Raw genomic sequence first — 12,493 nt, forward strand, 5'->3', positions numbered from 1 at the left:
CGGATGGGCTGGTCAGCGAACCTAGGGATTTTCAAGTCGATTAAAATTGAAATTGCCCTGATCAACAGCTTTTCCTGAATGAAGGGGCAGAGAAAGACAAGCAATACAGTTGTGAGTATTAACTGACTCTGCCTATCATAGGAGCTAACAAGCACAGTTATTCAGATATTTGCACCTGAGATTCTAATGGTTCTAGAAAACATCACTTAAAAAAAAAATCAATAAGCATAATACAAGATATTGTCATTAGCTCTGAAGGGATTTTTGAAAAGCTTCCTTGCAAACTGGTCTGCAGGCGTAACAATCTTCTGAATTTTTCAAATATACAGAAGTTTCTAGCTGTCAATTTTTAACCAATTGCTTTTCTGAAAAAACTGGATCGTCTTATGCCTTGCAGAACTTTTTCCTTTTTTTATTTAATAGTCCACAAAAACAGACGTAGTTGTACTAGTCTCACAATGCTACCAATCCTGGAATGTCTGGTTTGCTGTCGTTTTAGATGGCAGGGCCGTGAATCCATTTTAATGCCTTTTCTCAACTTACCTTGGCTGTTTTAAAACCCATACTTGTCCACTGGGTGGTAGCAAAGTGCACTGTTTCAGAAACACTATAGCCACAACACACTTTAGACACAAAGGATCCAGGAAAACAGACAACAAACTGCCCGCTCTGCTGTACAGTACGGTGCACCCTGATCCCCTCCTTACACAAGATTTCTGGGGAGATCTGGAAAGACAAAAAAGCAAAACAAAACAAAACAAAACAAGAAAAAATTCAGAACTTTCTTTTACAGTTAGATCCCCTTCCTTGCTGGATACTGCCACATGCTACTTGTAGAGAAAAGCTGTGCTCTGCTAACAGCTCAGCTCTGTTCGCTTTCTCTCTTCCCTTCTCTACATGCTGAGACGTAGTGTCCGGAGGGAGAATTACAGAAGTGGCTTTTTTCAAACCAACAGTTTAAACTTTTGCTTGCCAAACAATCTCAAACACAAAGCCTCAAAACAATCCCATCTACTACTACAGAAAGTAACGCAGGCCGTTCAGTTTTCCACCTAGATCTTTTCAGACTTGGCAGTGAATCCACCTTGTTACTGCACTTCTGTTAAGGGATGTTAACGTGGATAGCCAAGGGAAGGGTTTTTTTGTTGTGGACTCCCAAATTTTTACTTAAACGCACTACATGGAAATTGTTATCCACAAAATAAACAAGGGAGCCAAAAATACTCTGAAATCCTTTGAAGTATTAGGCTTCTCATATCCATGCTGGCATCATAAAATGTCAATCATGGCAGATTAATTGATTACAAAACACTCCCTTTGTGAGGTTAAATACATTATGGACAGTATTAAAAGTGGACATTTATTGCACCGTCACATTTATTTTTATCTCAACATGTGAGCCTTGTTAGAAAAATGCCATGTGGGTAAACACTGCAAGTAGAAAGCAGCCAGATCTTAACAACAGCCTCTGCATCATTGTAGTGTAAGACAAAACCAAAATAAATCCCCAAACAACCAGCCTTCTGATTAGCCTGGGGTTCTCAAATGGGAATACCTCTCCCAGTGTTAACCTACCATTACATTACTTTCAAGCATTTCCAGCCCTGGAGTGCCATTGGCTTGCAGCAGGGTATGTACCACATCATCAAGTTTGTTCTCCTCCGCAGCAGGAATGCAATACCTGTTGTTTTGTCAGAGGAAAAGAGAAAGATTTACTGTGGAGTAAATAATGGTACACAGCTACACAGTAACAGGCAATTCAGACCAGGACATTGATTAAAAGAAAGAAATTAAACACAGGCTTTCCCACACAGTTCTTTTTAGTAAAACACTGACGATTCATTGAAAGCTGTTTATTTACACTTAGTCTGATGGTGTTCACTAGATGCCAAAGGACACAAAATCCCCAAAACAGAAATGTGAAAACTCAGTGCTCTGTAGAATCAGTGGAGAGAAATCAGCAATAGAATGATGTTCATTTTAATGGCACCAAAACGGGTAATTTTGGGCAGAAGTTTGCATCTCATGAGCACCAATATATGTTCTGTTACCTTTATCATAAGTGGTTGTATTCATTACCTGTGCATCAACCAAAGGATCTTTCTATTTAATAACGTTTTCTGTTCGTAACAATCAAGAAACCACAAATCACCTTTACTGTTAGTACACAAAGTAGCCTAAGACCTTCTTGCCTTGCTTACTAAACAAATCCCACATCCCTCCTCTCCCTTGCAACAAAAGAAAGACCTGACTAAGAGCAGCCAAAGCAGCAAGAGAGATTTAAAACTCTGCTGGGTATATGCCGAGTTGCACATCCTCCTCTCCTTTAGAAGCCAAGGAAGCAGCTGTCCTCCCTGCGCTCACTGCCAGCAGTGCTCCCTACGCAGAAGTGACAAGAAATAACGTAGGAGTCTCGGGTCCTAGCTTCACACATCCAGAAAACTGCTATTTTGCTGGTTGCAGGGAGGTGATATGGTGACAATTAGTTGCTACTCTTGCTTGCACCCTGCCAAAAGCGTAATGGTTCACGTCCACCCAGAAGATACCTGTTCCTGAGATCTGGTAGTTGGTACCTGACAACAGCAAACTGAGCAGCGCAGCTTGGTGGGAAACAGTGCAAATCCCAGATTCCCAAACCTGCCTTGAGTTGCTGCCATGCTATACTTTCTCTGTGACATTACTTTATTTGGATTTGTTATGCTCAGGCAAGTAAAAAGCATCTCCAGATTTATCATGACTCACCAATTCACTTTAAGCAATGAGACCTCAGCCTGGAGCCCATTTGCCCCCACACCAGACACACACACAGAGCCATTTTTCCAAACTTGACAACAAGAGCAGAGAATGAATTTGGAAATATTTTGGGGAAAAGGTGCCGTTTTCTTGTCATTCATCCAGTCTCTCCACCAATTTCATAAAGCGTTCTGCTGGCCTTACAGACCTTGTCAGGGTATCTGCTTATAATGTGCACTAATATTAACTCCGTATGCGTCATACAGAGTTATCCTGCTTGATGAGTCTGTAGGAGGCTGTACTTCCTATGATGTGAACATCTCGTTACTGTTCACTGTAGTGATGATGACTTTGATTTGTCTTTGTTGATCTTCAAGCCGAGAGCCAGAAGAGATGACAATATCTACTCATACAGCTAATTGTAGCCACAATAAGGGCTCTAATGAGCTGGTTGCCCAGGTGTACATAGACTGACTCCTTATATATTGACAACGATCAGGACCTTCCTAAGAAATCTTAGGGTTATAGAGAGGTGAAGTGGAAGAACTTCATCTTGATAAGGATCAAGTCCCAACAGCAATTTTAAATGCATGCCGCGTATCAAATACTTGGCAGTACCTGTGTTGCTAACAGTGACAGCTTCAGAACAGCTCCATGTGTGTAGCATATTACTCTAGTTACACTATAATAACAGATTTTAAGCAGTGAGGAAAATATTTTAAATTCACACCCAGAACACGGCAGAGCCCACTCTTTCCTTTTAGAGTCAGAAAATATAGCTGGAACAGCCGAAAGATTCAAGCATGCAGTCCCTCACAAAACAGGCCCAGGAAAAAGCACGGGAAGGATGTGTGAAGAGGAGGGGCAGCACAGAAGTGCATGGGACTATCCCGACTACTGGCAGGACTGATGGAAATGGAAATCCTTTGCAACTGTGGCGCATGCTGCAATTTCACTCATTTGCAATTCTTGACGTACCTATAAAAATGGGAAGTGAGCAGCCAGCATAAACTTCTGAGTGTCTTGGGCAGAACAAAATTTTCTTCTCTCTTTTAATGGGCACCGAGGAGCCCTCCAGAATAAAAAGGTTAGGTCACTGACCTCTGCCCTGCATGAAAATTGAGTTCTCGCCTGTTTACTCTTCATGAGGTAAAACCTGAGAGATTAGAGAGTGACCTGAGCAATCTGCAGGTAAATGAAGCACCACTGATTTTAGTACCCCAGGGATCTGTCCTTAGAAGAGATTTCTGGATGCTGAGCGGACTTTGCAAGATGGAGGAGAGCTTTGGTGCCCAGTGGCCTGCTTTGTTATCACAGAAGTGCCACTGAAAGCAATGCTGTCAGGGCTACTCCACATATTATGCCAGACCTAGAGTTATTAAGTTCATCTTTTCCCCAATAAAGTTGGGTACTTTATTGCAATATTAAAAGTTGTAATGAGTTAATAATGAATACTAGCCTGACACTGCAGCCTGGCAGGCTTGCCAAAGAATAGCTTTTACAGACAAAGGAGTTTTGCTTCTTCCTTCTTATGAGTTATTCCTGCTTGCTATCCATGTTTCATCAAGGCTATCATCACAAATACATCTGAAGCTATGTACTTATGTGTGTAAGCCAGCCAATCAAGGAAAAGCAAATGGCTTCTTTGCTTTTATTCTTCCCGGCTTGGAAAAACAGAAATAGTAGCCCTTCCTAAAACTTTGGCAGGCTGCATTCAAGCCTGTTCAATCCCAAAAGGCACACGTTTTGACACATACAGTATGAAGAGTGGCCTCAGAACTTAATTAGGGGATTCCTGAATGCCTTCTGTTTGGAATTTACTGTCATTTAAGACTAGATGAATGCCACAGAGAGAAACAGACTCACCTAAGGTTGAGGACAATGTAGCTTGCTCAGCAATTTGTCCTGATAGTATATTATTATAAAAGACTACAGATTCCTGATTCACAGATGAGGGAGAGGAACCATGAAATGCCCATGACAAAGTGACAAACTCCCAGGTCTGCAGCATAATCCAGCGTTTACATTTACCCGTCAGTATGATCACATACAGAACATTTCTCCAACTTAAAATATTTAGAGAGAGTTGCTCCTGCTTTAATGGTTTCCTCCAAGATTTCAAATCCTTTCTTCTGGGCCATGTGCTTTCCCAGTGACAGCTGGGTCAGCACCCTGACATGATCAGTAGCTCAGAAACATGGGAGTTAAAGGGAATGACCAAAGTACATACTTTGCACATGAATGAAGAGCAGTTGACACTGCCACCATGGGGACTTCTGGATGCAAAGGGGGCCCTGCAGGCCTTCTCCTGTCACACCGAACAAAGAGCCAAAGGCTCCCATAGCTCAGAGTTCAAGAGGGGAACTGCTGGAACTGCTGAAAGGGAACCAGCGTCTCACCTTTGCAGGAGGCACCATTTAAATAACTTCTCCATCTATTGCGTTTTCTCTGATCAAGAAACACAGTTACATTGCTTATCCTTCATTGTTCTCACTGATGATCCTCTTGGGTAATAACATCAATATCACAGGAACCTGGCAGCAGGTTGACTTGCCAGCAACACCTGCTTCCTCTAATCCTTCCATCAGCTGCCGTAATTCCACTGCAGTCTAACTCATCATCATCTGTAGCAGTATGTATGGACTGAATTTAGGAAGGATTCACCATGTTCAAAACCATTTATAAGCCGAGTGTTAAGTCTATTTGCATGATGTGTGCGTATGAAATGTAGCTAGCAACTAACTGGTGATGTCCACATTGAGACACTAGAATGATGCATGTAATCATATTAAAAATTATTATCATATGATAATGAAAAGAAATTGTATAAGAAAATACTAGGGACCTGGTAGATACAGAGTTCAAAATAGTTTGTATAAAATAAGCAAGCAGTGCCTATTTAGTCAGAGCATGGATTCAATCACTTTACAAGTGGCAATACGGAGCTAGCTTGACAAGTGTCTCTCTGTCAGCCTAAGGAAAGCCTACCTTGACTACCTGTCATTTGCCTTCCATGTCATGAAAACTTTCCATACATTAAACCCTATGTCAAACAGAAACAGTTTATTGCTAAATATCTCCGAATAGAGCGTGGAAGATAAAGTGAAACTTTTCTTCCAGGAAAGGGTGTTTCATTACTTAAGTTTATACTACATTTTCCTATTAAAACTGTAATCACAAACACTGGACCTTCTAGGTGAGATTCATTCATGCAAAAGGTACTACACAAGCTGCTGTTAACACCAGCCTACAGATGCAGCCACTGCAGTGAATGCGAAGAAAACAAAACACAGGAATACCTACCAAATGCAATCAGCACCAGTGTGTAAGTAGTCAATGTATGGAAGGTGATTTTGGTCTCGAGACCAGCATGAGGTAGAAAAGACCATGCCGATATTTAGCCAAGGAATTGTCACTCCTAAAACAGAGATTGAAAATGAGTTTTGAGTAACTGCAGTTTCTAATTAAAAGACAGTTTCAGAGGGCATTTTAGTTGAAAATCTTGTTCTACACACAAGCTGACCCTTAAGTTGTAAGTCTTCCTACCAGAGAATTCACAGAGAATAATTTAACAAATTCAGCATTTTCCACTAACAAAATATCTACCAGTCAATTACAGTGCCCTTAAACATATTTGTTTTCTAATAGCTGTAAAAAATTTTATTCTTTAGAGAATTTACAAATACTCGTAACTCAAGCTCAATGCCATTGATCAGAGGAGGTTGCTTCATGTTGTCAAGTGTACGTGTATTTGTAAACAGGTATCCTGTTTCCCAACTGGTTTGTTCAGGCTCAACACCTGCACAGGAGACTGAATTACGCTTTCAGCTAATGTTTCTACCAGTAAATTGCAATGGCACATATGCAGCTCGAGCACTTTTGACAATTCATTTAGAACACTTCTGTGCTGCTCTGCCCAGCGCTACAGACTAGGCTTGCAGGTAAGGAAGTTGCACGGCTCTCTCCTTCATCACCCCGACGCAAAGCAAGAACACCGATGTACTGGCAACAACAGAAAGGGTTACTGCAAGTACAACTGGTTCCTCCCAGGGATATGGTCTCAACTATTCATTAATTCTTTATCTGCACACCTGCCTTCATTCCTTTAAATACCACCTGCTACATACAACTGCACGTCTAGCTGGTCAGCCGGTGAACAGAGGGGCCAGAAAAAGGGAGAAGACTTTGGTGACTACACCACCATATTTAGAGGACACATAACACCTGCTGGAAACATAAAAAAGAGACTTGCTTACCAGGCACAGCACCAAGATGTCGCAGGATGGATCCTGTATTATTAGGAAGGACTGTGAGGTTCCACCCATGCCTGTTTGAAGGGGTGACACAGAGGCAGACACATGTCAGTGCACATTCCCAGTGCCAACATCCCCAGTGCCAAGCTGCCCTGCCGGCCTCACGCCCCCACCTCCGCTCAGCACAATGAGACAGCCAGCACAAGTCGACAAAGCGGGTGGATTTGGTGATCTTACCTTGAAAATGGTTCAGATTTTCCCACTGGAAAGCCACTCCCGTGGGTGTTGGTATCTACTTTTCCACAATGCACTGCTACATGGCAATCTTTCTGTTCCACTATCCGCCAATATTCTTGCTGTGGTAAGAGAAAGCATTAATGCATTTTTAATTCGCTGAATGAGGTATCTCTCATTAAAATATAAACCCCAGAAATTTACAGGGGTTTCATGATCTCAATGTAATTCAGCATAAAACACTGCTTAAAAATACGAACATGAATACTTAGAAGTAACAATGAATTGGGAAGACAGAATGTAGATCCTATTGGCTCCTGTGCTTCAGCACATAACAGATTAAGACTTCTTTCTCTCCCTCAGTTCATCAACACCTTTATTAAAAATGTCAAAAAATTTTAAAAGGAAGAATCAGTACCATGTCTATCTAACCATTTATTTTTCTCCCACACTAGACAGCCTTAAACTGCTTATGGTAATGCCTGAACATCAACTATACTGAATCCCCATACTCAGTCCCCTGAAATAAAAGCTTTTACCACCCCTTGCACTGGCCTCACCTCTACTTCAGCTACTGTAGGCTCCTTCGTGAAGCACATGTTCATGATGTTTCTTGCTGTTCGGTAGAAGGTTGTTAAAGAAACAGACCTACCCTGTGGAAAAAGAAAATAAAATTAGAAGTGAAAATAAAAAACCATGCCTCCATTCCCCCAGCCTCACTCTTTTCCTTACATGCTCAATCCCAGATCACGATAGGGGGAAAGAGGACAATGTCTCCAGAACACATGTGCGTCTAAAGCTCATTTCTTATCTGAGGGAACCTCAAAAGATACAGAAATTTAATCACATCGAATCACCAAACCAACCACCTAAACAGCCAACAGTGTTCCCAGAAGGCCACGTACACTGCTGTGTCCAGCACGATGCTCTGCGTTTGACAAATACAGAAGACGGACGTGGCCCAGCTTTCTATGACAGGTTGTAAAGGACCCAGCAGGCAACCCTACCTGCATTTTACAATCAAATCCAATACGTGATCAAAGGACCATGTGGCTACACTCTTTACATACAGAGAAACAGGTGAAAAAGACTTAGGAAATTCACAGAAATGTTCAGCATCAAACTAGTATTGTATGTGATGGAAGGGGGTCACAAAAAGTAGAGTTTACCAAGATTACTGTAATCACCGGCTTACAAAAACTAGTTATGCTCAATTCAATAAAAGCAGTTCAAATGCAAGGAACCAGGACCTGTTATTACAAGGCTGAGAAAAGGAAAACACAGTAAAATTGCCAAATGAGTGCGTTCGTTCTTGGCACTGCTGCAGGAGCTGTACGAGAAGAGGGTCTGACTTGGTTTTCTGCTTAAGCTATACCTAAGTTTCTGGATACCTGCTTTCACAGATACCTATAAAACCAGATGCTCTGGGAAGCATCCTCTGAAAGCTTTGAAGGTAGGAGCATGAGAACCCGCTTGCTTCTTTCAGCCCAGACAGGGACACCGCTATCACCTTCTCCGCTCCAGGGCAGAAGAAACGTCCTGGGAAGCTGTGAGCCATGAAAGCTGGTAGGTCGCTGTGGCCATACTGGTTTGTGGGCACCGCTGCAGGCAGAGACTAGCACCACGCTGCAAACATGAAGTTGAAAATATTTGCCCCTCCCGCCAGATCTACCGCTCCTTCCTCTAACTCCCATCGTGTCCACTGGTTGCCCATCTGAGCAACCACAGACTTAAAAGCTCCATGTAAACGATTGTTTTATTACTCAGACTATTACCTTTCTAGTTTTTCAATTATGAAACAGATCTGCCAAACCACCTCGGTCTTTTCTTGTGTTTAATTTATTTAAGAACTATGCCCATGAGTAAACTAGAAACAACTATACAAGCAGCTTTTCCCCCAGAGGCCAAGTCTATCACTTTGCCATGCTCCTACGGTTGTAACATTGTCACTTTTTTAATTGAATGCAGCATAATTAGCTGTAACAAAAAAGTTTGTGAAATGCCCAGGGCCTGGGGCCCTCTGATTCCCATAAACTTCAGAGTTGGATGCTCTGCGATACAATAAGCAATTTCCTTCATCTTTTAATGCTCTCATGAATCATTTATTGTAAGGCTGCCTTTTACAACAAAACCTCTCGTAAAATGCAGGGCCCGCACCAACAGTCGTCATACTTGAGCATAGACTTCACTGCTCACAAACCAACACAGGCTCCGCAGCAGCTTCCTCGTTTCAGTTACTTGCCTCTTCCTCTCATCTTACACAGAAAAATAAGGACTCATCTTCCAAGATTAACTGTGTCTTTCCATTTGTCAGATATGCAGCAAGCAAGAAAAAAGAAAGTGGAAAAACTGAACAGTTTAGCCCTTTAAAATTGCATATACCCATTTCTTACTCTATCAAGAATTTGTTATCTTCTTGGTCTCCTAAAAGTTGTAACACAAATTAAATGGTTGAGGGGGTTTTGTTGTCTGTTTTTGTTGTTTGGTTGGTTTTTTTAATCTGAGGGATCTCGTAAAATTTTCTAATGCCAACTCAGAAAATAATTTGAACTGTTGTAATGAAACATTTTAACCAGAACACAAAATGAATTGCTGAAGAGTAAAGTACCCTTTTCAACGCCCTCAAAAATATCTCAACAGTTCAACAACCATCCTGGGAGCTTCAAGCTACTGAGCAGAGTCTCTGTTGCTGCAACAATATGACAGAAGAAGGTTTAAAGAACAAAATTTCCTATTTCCTCTCCTGATTCTCCTTCACGGCCTCTGCATCGGCCATGAGAGCCAACCCAGAGCATCACCATCACCACCAAGCCTGGAGAGAAGGCACAGAGAAGGACAATGCAACGCTACGACTGTTAAAGACATTACAGCAACCATAAATATGAGCAGAGAAAACAGAGATTTCACAATAGTCACAGGCAGGAAGGAGGGACTCCTGTTAAGCAGAGTCTGAAAACGCCGAGTACCCGGCTGAAGAGAGCTCAGCATGGGATTTCTGGGACAGTTTCATGTGAAGGCTGGCAAAACTTGGTGTTGGTGATTTCTTCTGCATGTCCCTCTAACAGGTCTGCTAATTAGCCTTCAGTTTGTTCTGTATGGAAACAAATGCTGTTTTCAGTCAGCTCCAGTACAGATTTTTAAAATATTTTCAGAGCTGAAATTGGGTAAAGAAGAGAAGAGTGAAAATCTTGCAGCAGATCCTTCTTTGATGACCACAGTTTACTTCACATACTTAGAAAAACAACAACTTATTAGTCAGGTAGAAAAGCCATACATTTAGGAGTAAAGAAAGCAAGCACAGCAGCTTGCAGCACACGCTTAAAAGCACAGCAGGCCTTACAGCCTGGAAAGGAGCAACACTGAAAATAATTTGGAAGCCCTGGCAGAAAGTCAGCTGAACAGAAAGGAGATTTACTCCAACCTTGACATACGATATGGTGGTAACTGCTCCTGGAAAACTAGATGTCTCTTTCGAAAAACATGTTCCAGCTCAAGCACGTGCTGACTGCAGAAATTACTGTGCGAAATCCTAAATGTACGGCCTCTTCATGGCCTGAAGCATAGACTTTATGGCCTAAACTGGACAACAGCCATACGATTATGATGTTCTCCTGCAGCCCTCAATCTACTGACCTGGGCATTTATCAAAGGGGTGGGGTTTTTTTGTTTTGTTTTCTCTGTGTTTTTTATTTCTAATTAGAATTAGCAATATGCTTTAGAAAGGAACCATTACAATCCCATCATCTGTGGAAACTGTAACATGAGGACATGTTCTGTTAAACAAATTTCAGATTTTCTCAGAAACATGTTAACAGGTACAGAACACCCTCCCCTCCACAGACAGAGAAGGATACCATCATTCAAGAAAAACAGAGAATGCAGGATTAAAAGGCTTGTTTCATAAAATGCCATGAAGTACCCTTTGCTTAAATCTGTAAGCCAGCACCACCTCACCTCAGTCTTATTAAAAAGTCTAGTGATGAACTATAGTCATTTTACAAGTCTTGTGGGTTACACTGGTGCATAATTTCCTATTTCTACGTCTTGCAGCTTGCTCTAAGTGACATAACCAGTTCTCATGCATCAGTCCTTCTACAGGGCTTTCCCCCAAGTGCTGTAAAATGAAACTACGCGCCTCCGCACTCAGACTGACCAGGCATCCCGCAGGGCACTCCACAGCAGGGATTCTCTCCAGAAACCCACCGCAGATTTTCTCCCCGGTCCATCGCCTGTGACAGCAGTCCCCAGTCTCTGCACCGCAGATGAGCGTGGGACAGGATTCCAACGGGCAAGCCCCGGTGCCCGGGAAGCTGCCTGCACCACGGCAGACAACCCGAGGCATTGCCTGAGCGGCGCCGTGTGCTGCGGCCGCTTTGGTGGGTGCGGAGAGCACCGGCCCACAGGCTCGGCAACGCTTGTCTCTAACAGCTTCTACGTTCAGAACAGAAGTACTTCTACCGGGTATTGTGGGACTCGTACAGGGTCTGATGCTGTCGGTACTGCCAGGGCTTTTTGGGCAGCAGCAGCAATTTGGGAGCTCTCAGCCTTTTGCGGTAAAGGCCTGGGGCTCAGCAGACTCAGGCCGGCTATACTAGCTGCGCTTTGCTTACTTGCCTTGTTTTATTTTCTAAATCTGATCGGGATACTTCTCACAAATCCCAATCTTGCTTTTTGAGTTACCTTGTATCTGCTAAACTTTAACTTGGGACTTGCACTGGAAAAGAAGATGGGAAGCTTTTCCCCACTAAGTTTGAAGTGGTTCATACAGCTTTTTATCACATTTTTCATTTAACATCATTAAGCACAGGATATTAAGCACAGGAATGCCACTTCGCTATTCACAAATGCTGCTGTCATTAGATAAGCTTCTCTCCAACAGCAGCATGGCAAAGAGATTGCTTTTCAAAGGTGGGATTGAGGCCGGAGTCCCCCAGTCAAAGAATTTTGGGGCTGACAAATAGTAACAGGCTGCAAAAAGAAACCTGAAGCAAGCTTTTAAAGCTCAAGTCATGAGCTCATGCAGTCCCTAAATAGCTTAACAATAAGCCACTTTGGGCTATCTGGCTTCATTTCCTGGTGATGGAAGTGAGATTGGAAGGGGAAGAACAGAGTATTCCTTTACCGGGCACAGACACTCAATGCTATATTTCTCTCGGAGCACGGCTGCACAATTCAACACAACTCAAAATTGCACTGCAAGCTGCAGTGCCAAGTCCTGCTCCAGAGTAGGAGACTGCCAAATAAAATACAGTGAAAGAGTCAGCATTCCTTCA

The 12,493-nt window shown here is 42.5% G+C and overlaps 1 protein-coding gene across 4 annotated transcripts in view; it reads right to left on the bottom strand.

The window, feature by feature from the left end:
• JARID2 (jumonji and AT-rich interaction domain containing 2) overlaps window positions 1-12,493 on the bottom strand; it is a 224,868-nt gene that overhangs the window by 13,654 nt on the left and 198,721 nt on the right. For all 4 annotated transcript variants that reach the window (XM_030041831.2, XM_030041833.2, XM_030041832.1 and 1 more), the window contains 6 exons: window positions 7,781-7,873; window positions 7,224-7,342; window positions 6,990-7,060; window positions 6,037-6,151; window positions 1,576-1,681; window positions 544-726 (listed from right to left, as the gene is read on the bottom strand). In XM_030041831.2, the coding sequence (XP_029897691.1) occupies window positions 544-726; window positions 1,576-1,681; window positions 6,037-6,151; window positions 6,990-7,060; window positions 7,224-7,342; window positions 7,781-7,873 (687 nt within the window). The remainder of the gene's footprint in view (window positions 1-543; window positions 727-1,575; window positions 1,682-6,036; window positions 6,152-6,989; window positions 7,061-7,223; window positions 7,343-7,780; window positions 7,874-12,493) is intronic.

This window comes from Aquila chrysaetos, chromosome 18 (assembly GCF_900496995.4).
Source record: "Aquila chrysaetos chrysaetos chromosome 18, bAquChr1.4, whole genome shotgun sequence".
NCBI lineage: Eukaryota > Metazoa > Chordata > Aves > Accipitriformes > Accipitridae > Aquila > Aquila chrysaetos.